Genomic DNA, 17,043 nt, shown 5'->3' with positions numbered 1-17,043 from the left:
GTTAGCATCGCTAAAAGTCTCTTTTTCACAACGTACCTACTTTTTGTCGCTAAAATGTCTATTTTTGACACGCTTTTATATTCATCTGCGTCACCAAAAAATCATTTGTTTCCCTCAAGTGCCCCCCATCCACCCCAAATTTCATTCGTTTCATTAGTTCCCCCCAAAATTTCAATTGTCCCCCCGCCTGCCTCTATTCCCCTATCTGCTCTCATCTCTCTCCTCTGATCACGCCCCATCCGCTGACCCTGTTCCCTCCACTCCTCTGAGCCTCTCTCTCCCCTCGTTGTCCGCGCCCATCCCCACCGTCCTCGCACCCCCATCTTCCCCGCCCCCCGTTTCCCCACCCCTTCGACCTCAACACAGCTATAGTAATCCTCTCTTCTCACTGCTCTACGGATCTGAAAATTCCCCCAGTCTCAGAAATTCCCTTCAAATTTCAAAATTTCCCCCTTCTCTCAGAATCCCCCACCTCACTCTCAAAAATCCCCTCTGTCTCAGACTCAAATTTCCAAAATCTCAAATCAACGGAGGGCTCTCTCTCAAAATCTCTCTCTCAAATATAGTTCCCGTCACGACTACAGAAGCCCTCCCCCACTCGCCCTCCTCGGCGCCGCCCACCGCAGTGGCCGCCCACATCCCCGTAGCGTCCGCGTGCACCCGCCCGCCCACGCCTACTAATACGCGCAACGCCAATGCTTGCCCATGCCAACCTCTGCGCGCACTGCGACCCCGTTGCCGTCCGCGACCACACCAGCGACCGCTAACATCCAACCGCCATCACCTGGCAACCCCCCCCCCCCCACAGTAAGTTTTTTTATTTTTTCAATTTACAGTTTTTATAACCGATTTTAAAATAAATTTATAACTGATTTTAATTCTTCACCTCTTCTCATAGCACCATCAAGCTCTAATCCTCGAGCCCAAAAAGCCCATCTCTCTCTTCCCCGCAAAAGACCTCTCCAGAGTTCTCAGGTACGCAACACCCATTTCTTTGGTTATTTGCTTTCCAAGATCGAATTTTGAATCATGGGTTGAGCTCTGTATCTTTTGAAATTAGTTTCTCTATCTTATGGTGTTTAGATCACTTTTAGCTTCGCGTTTGACCAATGAATGGGTGGTCTGCTATCAAATTTTGGTTTGGGTGAATCTGCAGTTATAAATGTTGGAAATTAGGGTTTCAGTCGTTTTAGTTAATTTTGATGTATTAGTTTCTATTTTTTCTTTTTGGAGCTGAATTGAGGAAATTCAGGGTGGAGGACTTTGTTAGATAGTATTTGCACATACAAGAGGGGAAAGTTGAGTGAGTTAGGGAGGTTTAGATTTGTTTCTAACAAAATCTGCAGTGATGATTGTTGAAGATTAGGGTTTTGTTCGCTTGCAAGTGACACAATTTATCAGTTGTGTGCTCTAATTTTACATTGATTGCTGATGAAATCTATATACTTTTAAAGTTTGGAAATTTTACATTCCTTGCTAAGTTTCTGGGATGGAAGTTATATATTAAATTTGCCTATGGAGAGAATAAGAACCTAGAATGTCATATGATAAAGGAAAAGATAGTGAAAGCAAAGACCTTTATGAGAGCAATGTAAGGTAGAATTGAGAATTTAAGAAAGAAGAATGAATTTGAGGGAGATCGGAGTAGTAGGAGGAAGTTCTTAGTTGCTAATTTTCCAATCATATATAATTTTTAGGATGGATTCAGAGAAAGAGCTTATTATGTTTACATTACTTTTTTCCCATGTGAGTGCTCATCTTTTGTTATAGTTTTTTTTATTTTTAAATGCCTCATATATATATACATATATAATTTTTTTCAGTTAAGGTACTTATACTCGACTGACGTCTCTCAATTAGTAGGGTAAAAAGGTTGAAGGAGAGCAGAGATAAAACATTGATAAAGATTTTAGTTGAAGAACATGTGAAGGTAAAATGTTTTTCTGTTTTTCTCTAATGAAACCTGTTTAATGAGTTGAAAATTTTGTTCTATCTTGCTACTACATGTTTAAAAGCATTGCTTCTGTGTTTATGCAACATTTATTAAAACATGTTATATTATTATGCATATTTGTAGGGAAGTAGTATACTTTTCATTTTGATGCCTGATCTATATATTAGCACTTCTTTTGGTCAGTCATGATGATGATGGTCTATTGTGGATCTAAGGTTATCTAAGGTGCACTTATTCTAAAGGAAGAGCAACTACAATTACAATGTCATCATAATCCTGTTTCTTTGTCCTCTACTTCTACTCACTTGCTTCTCATTTTTGGGGTACTATTTTGTACACTCAACAGGTGAGGGATGAACTTGAACATCTACTGGATGATGACATGGATATGGCAAAGATGTACCTTACGTAGAAGCTTATGTCTAATCGAGTTGGCGAGATGTCTTCGAGAGGGGATCTTGATAAATGATGGTTCTGAAATGGATGAAAAGAGGTAAGCTACCAAGATTTTTGGAGAGATTTAATTCTCTATGTGGTAATGAAGATATTTCAGGAAAATTGTGATATCGCAGGCATCATTTGGAACTTTTTCTTAAAGTTCTGCTCACTAATCGTGTCACTGAAATATTGGGCGAAAAGAGTTGTTTCTTTGTGGACCTAAGATCTACATTAAATAAACCATATGACCTATTAGACCTGGACTATGTATGCAATTAGCATTCATTACCTATAGAAAAATTAATTGTCGTTTAATTGATATAATTTTTGTATGAACTTGAGGGGAAGCGTTGATAATAAAATGCCTTCTATAGAGAGTAGAAATTATGATGATTCACACCATGCACGTTTCAGCTTAAATAGAGACAAAATTTTACAAAGAAACGGACACACCAAGAACAAAAGTCTTTATACCAAACTTTTTGGGTTGATCACAGAAATTTATTATTCCATTCAGTAATGAAAGGATCAGCTCCTATGTTAGTTGAACTGTATCTGCATATGGAACTTTTATTACCAGGACTGGTGTTTCTATACATAAAGAGTATCCTTATGGAAATGTGAACATAATAATAGTTTCTTATGTTCACTAAACATCCACTATACACCTATTTTACCTTGATTCCCTACTTTATCAACCTAACCACATCAGCAATATGGTTCAATACTTTGATAAATTTGGTAAAAATAGAAAATTGAAATTTAAAAAAAATTCTTTTATTAGGTTTCTGCATGAATACTAATCACGTATGGAATTGTTTTTTCAATAAAAATGATTTTAAATTCGACAAGAGATCATGAAGTTTGCTATATGCTAATAAACTTAGCGTCAATATCTTTTTCCTCTAATAGTCAAATTAATCAAGGATTAATTTTGTTCAACTGGAGGGATGAACACAATTTATTTACGAACTTGGATACATAAGTATTGCTTCCAAATCCTCAAAGTAAACGCTATACCACTTCGTTCTATGAACTCTTTTATGCAATTGGATGTCATAGAATTTGTCATTAAATTTACAATATATATAATTTGTCTTCTTAGTAGAAAACATTATTTTGTTTTCTTCATTATTGAGACAATAAAGTGTTAGATTAAATACAAGAACAATAACAGTGACATGACAGGATAATCTCCTTAAACTCATACAAGAAACGTCATATTTATCAATAATAAATTAAGACATTGTTTTTATATTTTTCTTCTGACTTTTATGTCCAAGATATTTGTTAGATGATCTACCTTTCATGCTCTTAGCTATTACAGTATTTAAACTCCTTCATAGAGACAACATAAGAAATTTGTGACATTAGTAAAGTTGACCGTAGACTCATGTTATGAAATGACTCATGTTAGATGATCTACCATATATGATTTATGATTTGCAAATCGAAAGTTCTAAATACGAAGAAATACACAATTCACAAAAGCTGCACAAAATTTATTTTTGTCATGTGTATGTTTTTGGTTTAATGAATATGATATATGTACACACAAAACTTTTTATAGAATGTGTAGCCTTTCTCAAATAATTTTAAAATTTTTTATGCTTCTTTATTCATGTTATGCAGGAACTTGGATTTAATTATCTTGGAAGTAGAGAGCAACTTATCATGAGATTACAAGCAAACTAAAATATTTAAACATTTGTTCTCTTCTTTCTTTTCTTTCACCTTTTCCTCTCTTTCCATTGTGTTTCTTTTTTTCCTTCATGTATTACAAGCAAACTGGAATATTTAAACAAGCTTTTGAGTGTTGACTTGGAAATGGAAATGAATATAACTATTTTACAATGGGAGCAAATTCTTTGTTTATCATAATATGCAACTTGTTTGGAGTATAATTTGATGTTTGGTTTCTTTGTTGATGTGAATGGGAGCAAATTTTTTATGGATGTTCAGGTTCAGTGTAGGCTTGTAGTTGACAGAAAAGATATTACTTTTGGTGATGCAAATTAGTGTCGACAAAACAAAACTTTTTACCGACGCATAATTATGCGTTGCCAAAAATTATACTTTTGCTCACCCTATATTGCATCGCCAAAAGTAATATCTTTTAGCGACGCTATCTTACATCGCCAAAGATATAGTTTTTAACGATGCTTCATTCTGCATCGCTAAAAGCTAAACTTTTGCCGACGCCAACTTGCGTCTTCAAAAGTGTAATTTTTAGCGTTGAATAGTTTTGTGTTGCTAAAAGATGTACTTTTGCCGACGCATTGGCTTTTATCGACACTGCATGCATCGCCAAAAGTACAAGTTTTACCGGCGCATTTTTGCATATGATAAAATTCTGCATACTTTTGCCGACGCAAAATATTATGCGTCGCTAAAAGATATACTTTTCCCGACGCATGAAGCGTCGCCAAAAGTGTTGGCTTTTACCGACGCAGTGTGTTTGCGTCGTGAAATATTTTTCTTGACGCACTTTTGGTGACGCATTAGCGACGCTGCATTTTGCGTTGGGAATGATTTTTCCCGATGTTTTTCAAAATTTTACCGATGTTTTTGTTTTGTTAGCAATACTGTATTTTGTTATAGTGCCCGGTGTGAGCGTGAAGTCTTAATGGGCTCTTGGGCTTCGATGTTTACCCCCAAGTGGGTGGTGATAGGAACTCTCCCAGAAGGGGAGACCTCTTTTCCACTTTTTTGCATGTTGCATGAGCAAATACATTGAGGTGTGTCGGCTTGTTTGGAGGTGGCGGGACACCTTTAGTAGTGATTGTCTTGATGGGACGACATGTACGACCCTTAGTCTGTGGAACTTCTTGGGTTTTGTTCACCAGACCCAAGCGTTCTTTTACCGGAGCTTTGCCTCGATGTTCATTCAGAGGACCAAGGCGATCCACTATCATGATTTTTAACTTTGAAAGGTTTGGACTAACCCAAAGCTTCACGTGTGATGTTGTGGAAGCAACCGTGGAAGATGGACCTGGAGCGGACGTCGACGAAAGCAAAGAAGCAGCCGCGAAGGCTTGCTTTTGGACGAGACAGCCTTTGGTGTCTCGGTTGGCGAGACAGTTAGGACTTTCTCGGCTACAGGAGACAGTTCCTGCTATCTTTGAACTCGATTTTTCCACAAGTTTAGATTTTGGAATCTAAACTATGTAGGATTTTGGTGGTTCTTCGGCCACCCCTTTTCGTTTTCACTTATTGTGCCTTCTGCACAAGAGCACGAGCGTGTGCAGCACATGCGTGGTGCTTTTGGATGCACTCCTTCTTTGTCGAACGAGCTCTTTTGACGAGAACCCATTCCTCCGCCGATGGTTTGGAGGAAGTGGCAGTAACTTGATGTTGGAGTTGTTGGATTACTTGACGCTTCCTTTAGTCTAAGTCCGCATAGTAGCGAACCCCATCGACTTGTTCTAGAGCTCTAGCAATCTGACAAGCCAGTCGTTGACATTGTCTCTGACAATCACTCTTCGTCAGAGTTGGCGAACTTTATTTGAATGACCGCTAAACTGGGGAGGAGTCGTTGTGAGCAAAGCCTCCAACCTTGTTGGTTGTCAGAGTAGCATTGTGAGAGGAAGCCTCAACAATAATTGGGTGAGAGTCGTCACTCGTAGCTTCATCAGAGTTGAAGATCGAAAAACCTTCTTTAAAGATGAGATCTTCCTACACTTGTAGGGCGAGGAAGACCTTGACGAAGATGAGGAGAAATACTCCTCAAACTTGGCCTGGTCGAACTCATACTCGACCGTTGAATCAACCAGGATCTTGATCAGTTACGACATGACAACCTCGACGTCGAGACTGTTGGCTCCCACTGTGGTCTCCAGTGTGTTTGTATCAAGAATACGTTTCATTGCAGCTTCCATTACAATCGTTTATCATTACAATGGAAACAATAGAGTGAGCCTTACACTTGTAAAACTTCTCTCTACAAAGAAAATAAAAATTGGGATATTCCCTAGAAACACACACAGAAACTATTTATTAGCCATTGTTTGTGTAGGATATTTGCCTGTACCGGGGACGTTTTGATCCGTGGACCACCGATTCAATGATCCAAGTTGATCATGAAGAAGGCTTGATGTTGATATTTAGACTTGGAAACAAGAACAAAAGTAGATATCTTAGCAAAGTAAGATAAACACTCTTCTCAATATAAAATAAAGGATTGATATTGAGGAAACACCGAAGGGTCTTGCGATTGCTTGAAAACGGTGAAAGACTCTCTCCCTCGTGGTCGAAGTTCACCAAAATATCACGTCCCCGCTCTCAGATCTACTTGGTCTCCTGCATAAGGGTATCAAAGGGGTATTTATAGCCTTTGGAAGCCGTTACTGAAGATAAGAAGTTAAAACAAACCGTGATCATCAACCCCTTTGGGCAGGACAGTGTTTACTGTATCGGCCAAATGAGGCGACTCTAGGCAGTTTGTAACCGACACCCATTCTATTAAATGCTATGATTTTTAGGGATTATGGGAGGATTTTTAGCTTATAACAGCCTCTCTGTATTTATGGATGTTCCAGAGAAGTTATGGAGCCACGTGGATCATAAGAAACCTAAGAAAACCCGTTAGAAACACGTCATGCCATCTCGCGATTTCTGAGATAGCTCTTACTATCTCAGTTTTTGAGACAGACTACACTGTCTTGGAAGTGTGAGACAGTGTACGCTATCTCATCAGTTGTGATATAGGTTTGAGACCCGTCTTTTTGTAGTTTTGCATGTTCCATCGCTACTTTTTGCATCAGATGATCCTCTCTGACTTGGATGATGATGTTCTTCATCTTCTCTTTGTCTTGAGCTGTGTTTGGGACCTATAAGTAATTTTTGATGCCTACACAAGGGAGCAAGGATCCATCCCTCGACCTCCTTATATCCAGTCTAAGCCCACGTCGTGTGGAAGCATACTATTGTATTACTTCCCTCTCCTTTAGAGCATACATACATCATTAAATGAGTATCGTACACACCAAAATTCAATCACCTTATGATGAATTTGTCTGGCCATACAGCCCAACGATATACCTGGGATCTCCCAACAAGCCCGCACTCTGTGTGCTAAGTCAGACCTTTAGTCTAGATGTTAGTAAATAGGTAAAGTGAATGTAGGGTTTTCCAATTCGGTTTCTTTAATATATAAGTATATAACAACCTCATCTTGACCCAGTTAGAGATGTTAAATGGGTGGGTATGGGTATTAAATGGGTGGGCCATAAATGGGCGGGCCATAAATGGGCGGGCATGTTTTGCCCATTTACCCATTTATGACCCATTTAATATTATTTAAATGGGCGGGTTTTTGCCCGCCCATTTAATAAACGGGTCGCCCATTTGCCCATTTAACCATATTAACTATATATGTATAATACTTTTGGGGTGTTTTTTGTAAATTTAGGGGTTTTTTTGTAAACTATTGTGGCCTTTTTGCAAACTTTTTGGGAGCTTTTTGCAAACTTATTGGAGCTTTTGATAAAATACTAACAAAGATAGGAACATAAACAAAGATAAACAAACAAAGGCAGACAAGTTCATGATTGAACCATTTACAAGCCTGGATAAAAATACAGACCTCACACATTTGCAAAATTAACCTCAAATTTCCAAACCAAAAACCAAAAGATCAATAACAACAAAATTGCAAGAATATTTAAATGAATTAAGATAGAAAACACAAGGTATGTAAGGATCTATATAAGATCAATAACTTGATATAAATGTCATCATAACTATCAGCAACACGATCTCGATTAGTAAGGACAATCTACTTAATTACTTGATAAACTAGAAGAGTAGTAAGTTCGTCTATAAACAAAATAGTAGCACAACCATAGTCCACTTATTTCCCATCTTTTAAATGTTCAGGCATAAACAGGATCATGACAGAAGAAAGAAAAGACCAGGAAACAAACATAATACTCAGTTAGACTCAATAGCAACATTAAAAGTACTGCAGCAAGCCTCATATGTGCGTCTTCATAGCAAGGGTTAGAATCCGAAATCACCATAGAGACCTCAATATTTCCCCTGCATCAATCATCCATAGAATTAGTTAATTTTGTCACAAACGTATGATATTGTCATAATAATGAAACACTAGATAGCAAGATGCGATCTTTGGGAACCAGGAGACTAAAGATCAGCTAAATACACAAAGAACTTATCAGATACGTAATCATATAACAAAATTATGGTTTTACGAGAACAGGAAACATGATAGTAAATACAGAAGCCAGAGCCAAGAGCCCTGTAGCCTTCGAAAAATTATCAAAACAGCTGATCATTGCTTTCACAGAACCAATATCTCCTTTACAAAATAGCAAGAGGTCATCAGCATAGCACAAATGAGTTATAACGGACCAAGGCAACAAAATGAAAATTAAATGAAAGATGTTTGTTGGCTTCAGAATAACAGAATCAAACTATGTATAGTAGAGAACGTATCACAAAGCAAAATAGATATTAAAATTACCCCAAAAAAATCTACATCTCTGTATAGTAGATAACTTTCCACATTCGCAAACATAATCCCTGGCAAATGTATCAATGTAGCACGTACCAGGACTCCAATATAAGGTCTGGTTTTAGATTCACATTCCTAGAATTTCCAAAGCAATAATGTTTGTGTAGATCCCGGAACATGGCATCACCCTCTCAACATCAGTTTATAAATAGAAGAACAATTTACAATAAGAAAATTGAACTTTAGATGTTTTTGCCTACTGCCTTTCCACCTCAAGAAGTGCCATGTAATGCATCTACAAAATTTCTATATAATAAAGGTTGTGCCATATTATGCACGCTTAAACTGCAAATTGTCAAAATTCGAAAGTGACATCCAAGGGTCCTTTCTTCAGAATTTCTAACTTTTGGTAGGAAAAACTTGTGAGAAATAAATACATATTAGAACTGTGACGCCCCTGTTTTCACACATGGCTGCAGTCCAAGGTGAACCCAGAGATGTCAAACCTGCCATGCACCCACACTGTGCTACAAAAAATTTCACCAATCACAGTAATATCCTCTAGTGGGATCAAATAAAAGCGTAGGTACAAAACAAGCAAAGAAGTAGAACAATAATAATAGATATGATAAAGAGGATGATATCTCATAAATAAATGTCATGTCTCAACTGAAAATAAACTGAAATACATATGGAGTCTGAAATAACATACGATGTCTCAACATGAATCAAAACGGAAAGTCGAACTAAGGCACATTGCCTTTACAAAATGAAACTAAACTCTAAGTCTGAATAAAATTTAAAACTACAGTGGAGCCACTAATAAATCTCTCGGGATGGCGACTATGCAAGAACTTCATCATCCTGCATCTCTCCGAAACTCCGAGCTACCTGAAAGGGTATTTTTAAAAGAAAAAGAAACAACAACAAGAGCGTCAGAGCGCTACAGCAATATTACCCCCATCCGCCCCCAGGGGAAGGGCTGCTAGGATGGAGTGAAGGCTCTATCTATTAAGCATAGTCTACCTATATCATTTTCTCCGTATCTAGCGGAATTAATATTCTGACACCTACAAAACGAGACGTAGTACGTCGAGCGAAATAATCCAAACAAGGAAACCCTCATGTATATATCATATGTCCCGAATCGTAAACATCTAAACATTAATACCGAAATAAGAATAAACAATCTAATAAAACCAATAATTAGAGATCCATAACACGAGACTGGTACGTCGAGCGAAATAATCCGAACAAGGAAACCCTCATGTATATACCATAAGTCTCAAATTGTGAATCTCTAATCATTGATCCCAACTAAGAAAAAAAAGACAGTAAAAGAAATAAGATATCAACACATCGTATTTATAATATCTTCCACAATCACTAGAGAGATAGAATAAAATACCAACACATAATTTTGTACACTTTCAAAAGTAACGTATCTCAGTTATATAGTTCACTGATAGGTCGTATTTATAATCGGCATTTGTCATACTTAGGCTATCAAGTAATTGTCTCAGTGCGACGAACTACCTTATCGGTATCCTAAACTGTGTACACGGCTCATTAGTCTCATCGCGATCTCAGTGCATAACATGAGTGCGGGACGGACTACCAAATAGGCATCCTAGAAATATGGCTCATGAGCCTCATCGCACCCTAGTGCAGGACGGACGGCTAGATCAAGCCTCCTAAAATCTGACTCAATGGCCTGTACATGTGGAATATCGACGCACTACCTCATGTAGTACTGAACTGAGCTCATCAACGATATCCACCTCATATAAATCTTTGTACCTCTGGCATGTCGATGCACTATCCCATATAATACTAAGCTATGCTCATCAATGATAGTTACCTCATGTATATACCATGTATATCTGGTGTGTCGACGCACTATCCCATATAGTACTAAGGTGTGCTCATCAACGACATCCAACATGTATATGAACTATATCTAATTCAAATATGATCAAATCAAAATTTATCATAATCCTCTTAGAATTCTTAAATGTATAACATAACATATTCATGACTATATGTATAACATCAAGTGGCTTAAAACTCCGTGAACGCACCTCAAAACGGCGCAACACAGTACCACAAAATGAGCAGGAAAAACAGACATGACATCGTTAGTAAAATAAGCATATCTTTCTTTAGGAAAACTATTTTTACAAATGGTTTTCTATTTTGAAAACTAGATTCACACATATTTCAAATGACATAAGTTTAGTTTACTTTGGAGTTCATTTGTTATCCCAAATCTCTAGTTAAACATTATCACTAGTGGAAATAGTAGTTTCCCTGACGGGAACATCGCTGACGGGAAATTCCCGTCAGCGTTGTTTATATCGCTGACGGGAACTCCCGTCGGCGATGTTTGCTAACGGGCTGTAAACATCGCTGACGTGAAACCCGTTAGAGATGTGAACTTTATAAGTAATTCACTGACGAACTTTTTTTCCACAGAAACCCTAATTTTCCTCGCCGCCGCGCGCCCTCGACTTCCCCTCTCTCAGCTCAGCCGCTCGCCGCCGGCGATCACCTCACTCTCGCGGCCGGCCTAGCCCGTGCCATCACCTTCCCCTCCCGCTCTTCGACTCCACCGCCCGTGGCCCTGATCGAGCTCACCGTCGACCTTGGAGCTCGCCGTCGCACCGCCCCCGCGCCGACTCGAACAGTGGGTCGCCTGAGCTCTTTCATCTCCTCACCCGTCAGCGTATGATTCCTTTGATTTTTTTTCCAAATTTTTTAATTTTTTTTCTGATTTTAGGTTTTGTTGTTTTTACTAATTTGAGATTTGATTTCTTTGATTGCAGTGTAGGAGGTCCAAGTGAGTCTTACGTTTTGTTGGATTGCATTGTAGGAGATCCAAGCGGTAATTTTTGGTCATTGTCGCATTTTGGTGTATAGAAATTATACATAATTAGTTATAAAACGATCAAGCTGGCTGATATTTACAAATAGCTGTAATCTAGTTGAGTCTCATTTTATTTGTAAAGTTTAACATACAGACTTAAACAAAATTAAGCATATGCTGTAATAAAGTGGTTATATCGCATGACAGTTTTTAGTCTAAAGTGCAATCACTAGTGAAATAATTTTTATCTGAAGTTCAACTCTAAATTGGTTCAGAGATAGCGCTATTCTGAGAGAAAAGTTCATGAAGAAAATAACGATTTGTGAAGACACGCGTTCTGTCAAAAAGAAAAGAGGAAAGATCACGCCACTGCTAGCTTTTTCCTCTCAAAAGGTCTGAAACTAAAGAAAGAAATATATATAACCATTGTACTTGTAGTCTACAACAACGTATACAACAAAAAAGATAAAGGCATATTTTCAGGGATATTGTTTTCATTTACGCAACTAGGTATATATTTATTCTAAAAACACTCAGCAATGTTATTATAAATTCTATAATTTCCTTGAAGACCTGCCTTTTTCTCTTTAATGATCATTTCTTTTGACTGGTGAGACTGTATCAAGCATACTACACCATATTGTTTTCATTTGGTTAATTTATTCTCTTGTAGGTAATTACAAGTTTTATTGTGTTATATATCATGATTTATGAATCGAAAGTCGTTACCCCTAGTTTCCCGTCTAATAATGTTGGATGTGAATCTCTTCTGATATAAACTCACGTAATTCTAGTTGGATGTGAAAATACTTTTTACATCTAAAGAGAATAACGTGATTTATGTTAGGAGCATGATATACATGCAATAATTATTAGATCTGTCCGGGGAGGAGTCCCCTTCTCGTACAGGTTAGGAATACAGTAGTGTATCATCTATCTTTCTGTACTTTATGCATTTTTATTCCTTATAAATTTCGATAACACGTACCACATTGTTCTCCGTGTACAATAAGCGTATGTTGTTTTGCGTATCGATCTATAATCGATCTATTATCGATGATTGATACGCATTATAACATCCGCACAGTGTACTCGGAGAACTGGGGTAGGTGCTGCCGAAATTTTCAAGAAATAAAAACGCTTAAAGTATATAAAGGTAGTTGTAAACACTACTATATTCCTAATGGGATAGGTCCATTTCCTATGACAACCGTTAAATTGTCTTATTTCAAATATGAGCGTTAGATTTTACTCCCACATAATTTATGTTCTGGTAATTCCGTTAAATTGTCTTATTTCAAATATGAGCGTTAGATTTTACTCCCACATAATTTATGTTCTGGTAATTGTCCCTCCGAGATTTTATCTGATGCAAAAAATGAAATCAGACAAAGATTTGGTGAGATTGATCAAAAATTTTTATTCTGGGTCTATTATTTAGTGATGGGTGCCTTGATTTTGTGTATTAATTGGATGATTAATCTTAGAACAACTCAACTGAATTAATGCTTGCAAGTGGCGTTGAGATTAAACATATATCTAATGTTTGAAAAAGTCTATCACTTTTGAACTTTTTTCCTTTGCATTTATATTCTGATTAAATAGAAGGTAATGAAATTCTAACTTAGTTAAGGGTGCTATCAAGACAAGTTCTAACCCTTTTAGCTTGTAAAACATCAATAATAAAACCCCAGTCTAAAATATCATGTTGTTTTTCTTCTTCCTTTTTTGGTAAATTCTAAGAGCTTAAGATTGATTAAATAAAAGTGTTGATATATCTATTATTTCTTTTTTATAGGAGAAAAACTTTACCAGAAGAAAGGACACCAAGGAAGTGACTTTAAAAAAAAGTTACCACCGGATGGTTTTTGAGCAATTGTGAGATGGGGACATAATGGGATTCCAACCGGACAATGGGCTATTAACTTTAGCTCATACCTTGGATGCTTGATACGGAGGAGTGATAATGTGAATCCTTATTACGAGGCTGAGGAGCAGCCATTTCATGTCTTGGAGAGTATATATCGAGATTGTTGGGTAAATTCTTCTATTTAGCACAATTATTTTTCAATTCTGTCAATTATTGTCCATGCTTAACTATATTTTAATTTTTAGAGATATTTCAACATCGAAGACAATCCCGTAGGCTGGGAATTTTTATTTGGATACACGGGAAAGTTCAAGCATTCTCTTCGGGAGTGGAGACATGAGTTAAAGAAGAAATGCTTTGATTGTTTCACTCACAACTAGGAGAGGATATACAAGCGAGATAAGAGGGTAGAGCCTGAGCATTTAGCTGCACTTATAGTATTGTGGGGCCAAGAGGAGCACAAAGTAAATATGTATAGTAGATAATTATCATCAAGTTATTTATCTGAAACTTGTGATATATTTCATTGTATATTATAGTTTGCACTAAAATTCTCTTTGTTCATATTGAAGAAAAAATGCCAGAGAAATAAACTAAATCGATGGAAGAAAGATTATGATCATCATACGGGGACTACTTCATTTGCCCAGATTAAGGATCAATTTTGTAGGACAACGGTAAATAAAGTCTTTTAATCTTTTATATATATTCTCTTTGTTTCCTAGAATATTTGATAAATAAAACTAATAAATAATTTTTTAAATCTCAGAATGCTCCCTTTATCCCGCTGCCAGAACTGCACAGGAGGACGATGGTTCACTTTAGGAAGGGGTACGATGATGATGAGGATAAGAAATAAAAGCTAGAATTGGCCAAGAAAATACAGGTAAATATATCTATATATACGTAGTTGATGTATGTTAAGAACGTGAGATCAGTCAAGGAAACTTCATCTTCCCTTTGAAGTTTGATGTATGTCAGAAGCTATCTCATTTTACATCAGTTAAAATTGCACCCCTCATGCATTTTAAGTATATCATTTACATGAATTGTTGTAAATATGAATGTGTCTGTGTGTATATATAGTTTGCATTTATGCTTTACCATGTTTAATAGTTAGTAATTTGTGGGTTTCTTCATGTCTTAGTATTTGGACAAAAGCTACTGATATATTTAGCACAATTATTTTTCAATTCTGTCAATTGTCCATGCTTAACTATATTTTATTTTTTAGAGATATTTCAACATCGAAGACAATCCCGTAGGCTGGGAATTTTTATTTGGATACACGGGAAAGTTCAAGCATTCTCTTCGGGAGTGGAGACATGAGTTAAAGAAGAAATGCTTTGATTGTTTCACTCACAACTGGGAGAGGATATACAAGCGAGATAAGAGGGTTGAGCCTGAGCACTTAGCTGCACTTATAGTATTGTGGGGCCAAGAGGAGCACAAGGTAAATATGTATAGTAGATAATTATCATCAAGTTATTTATCTGAAACTTGTGATATATTTCATTGTATATTATAGTTTGTACTAAAATTCTCTTTGTTCATGTTGAAGAAAAAATGCCAGAGAAATAAACAAAATCGAGGGTTGAAAGATTATGATCATCATACGGGGACTACTTCATTTGCCCAGATTGAGGATCAATTTTGTAGGACAACGGTAAATAAAGTCTTTTAATCTTCTATATATATTCTCTCCGTTTCCTAGAATATTTGATAAATAAAACTAATAAATATATTTTTAAATTCTCAGAATGCTCCCTTTATCACGCTACTAGAACTGCACAAGAGGACGATGGTTATAAAACTAATAAATATATTTTTAAATCTCAGAACGCTCCCTTTATCCCGCTACCAGAACTGCACAGGAGGACGATGGTTCAATTTAAGAAGGGGTACGATGACGATGAGAATAGGAAACAAAAGCTAGAATTGGCTAAGAAAATGCAGGTTAACTAATTATCGTTTGTTTTTTTGTTGAGAATTTATTGTTTGCACTCGTCTTTTTCGTTATCTTAATTATCATGCATGAATTATATGTGTGAATGTCAAATGGTAAGTGTTATGCTGTAATTATGAGTTTTGTTAGAAGTATAGGCGGTACATCTTCAGGTAGAAGTGTTATGCTCAAAAGACTTAAACATTACTAATTCATCCTCAAGTGATATAGGCGGTACATCTTCAGGTAGCCACGTCTTTTAAGTGCATATGCACGTTGTTTTTAATGTAAGCACATGGTCTATTAATCTAAAGCAATAAGTTTAAGGAGTAATCATAATAGTCCACTGTCTCTCTTACTATAGTGTATGAAATCTTGTGCTATCTTTCAATGTTTTTTTTTTAGTTGGAGACTTTTTATTCACTTGTTTTTACCCAAAGAACCCTCTAAGTTTAGTGTGTAGGATGTTAGAACTTTTTTGACCCGAAGAACCCTCTAAGTTATGTTAAAATACATACATGAATACATAAAATAGTTACATGCATACCTAATCATGCCCCTTCATATTCTTTTCATAACTAACCCCTAATTAGAAAACAGCAGTAAGTACACCTTCAAATTACATCCACTATTGTTTCTGATGAATATATAGAAAGGCTAAAAACTAGCCATTCCCAAACATCATAGAAATAATGTTTATAGAAAAATTGGTATTTTCAATACTAAATTCCTCAATAAACATTATTATATGTGTGAATGTGTTAAGGAAGATGCATGCATACTTCATCTTTTATTTTACTTGTTCAGGTAAATATATCTTTTATTTTTGAAAGGTCAATTCTTAAATTTATTTTTTTGTCTTTTAGGAAGCTCTGGAAAACACATATTCTGAGGTTGTTGTACAGAGCCAAGAGCCCCTGACTAGAGAGCAGAATTATAATGTGAGCCATTTAGTTTGTGGACTTCCCAAAAAGGGGAGGACCAGGTGGATGGGAAATGGAGCTCAGAGGGTGTCTACACAATTCCAGTCTCCGCCAATTTCAACACCATCGACTATGCCCTCGGGGCCCCCTTACATGCCGCAGGAGGATTGCACTCAGCAGGCGATGCAGCTTGTATCCTCTGTGATGAATATGTTAGATGGTCAGATTCCCGAGGAGATGTGGGAGGATATTCAAGAGGAGCTTATGCGAGTGATCCAACCTACTGCTACTTTTGTGATGGTTTTCAGGTAAATAATGAAATCTTGTAGAAGGTGGGTTCCTACTCGGGTGCAAAGCCAGATTATGAATTTTTTGGCCACTCAAAAGGCATTTACTGGTAGTGGAGAGAGTAGCCGGCAGGTATACTTATTATATATGTGAAACATGATTACACACAATATGATGTGATTCTAAATTTAAATTATTTTGTTGTTAGAGTAGAGATGATGCTATTAGGAGCACGAGTCGTAGGGATGGAGCCGCCAGTGGCGACGCATACAATGACATGGATA

The 17,043-nt window shown here is 36.8% G+C and overlaps 1 protein-coding gene and 1 long non-coding RNA gene across 3 annotated transcripts; both read left to right on the top strand.

Moving 5' to 3' along the window:
• LOC109826339 lies at positions 899-4,256 on the top strand. Of its 2 annotated transcripts, none has more exons than XR_002243280.1 (4): positions 899-975; positions 1,864-1,930; positions 2,301-2,447; positions 4,025-4,256. It is a non-coding gene; the product is annotated as an uncharacterized LOC109826339 (long non-coding RNA). The 2 variants fall into 2 exon arrangements; XR_002243281.1 differs by having other exon boundaries at positions 1,861-1,930.
• LOC109826597 lies at positions 13,177-16,913 on the top strand. Its single transcript, XM_020393622.1, has 6 exons — positions 13,177-13,180; positions 13,607-13,770; positions 14,838-15,056; positions 15,165-15,269; positions 15,443-15,559; positions 16,415-16,913. The coding sequence occupies exons 1-6, from the start codon at positions 13,177-13,179 to the stop codon at positions 16,781-16,783; spliced, it is 978 nt and encodes a 325-aa protein (XP_020249211.1). The 3' UTR covers positions 16,784-16,913.

The sequence above is a fragment of the Asparagus officinalis genome, chromosome 10 (assembly GCF_001876935.1).
Source record: "Asparagus officinalis chromosome 10, Aspof.V1, whole genome shotgun sequence".
Lineage (NCBI taxonomy): Eukaryota > Viridiplantae > Streptophyta > Magnoliopsida > Asparagales > Asparagaceae > Asparagus > Asparagus officinalis.
This window is presented reverse-complemented; position numbering and strand designations above follow the sequence as displayed.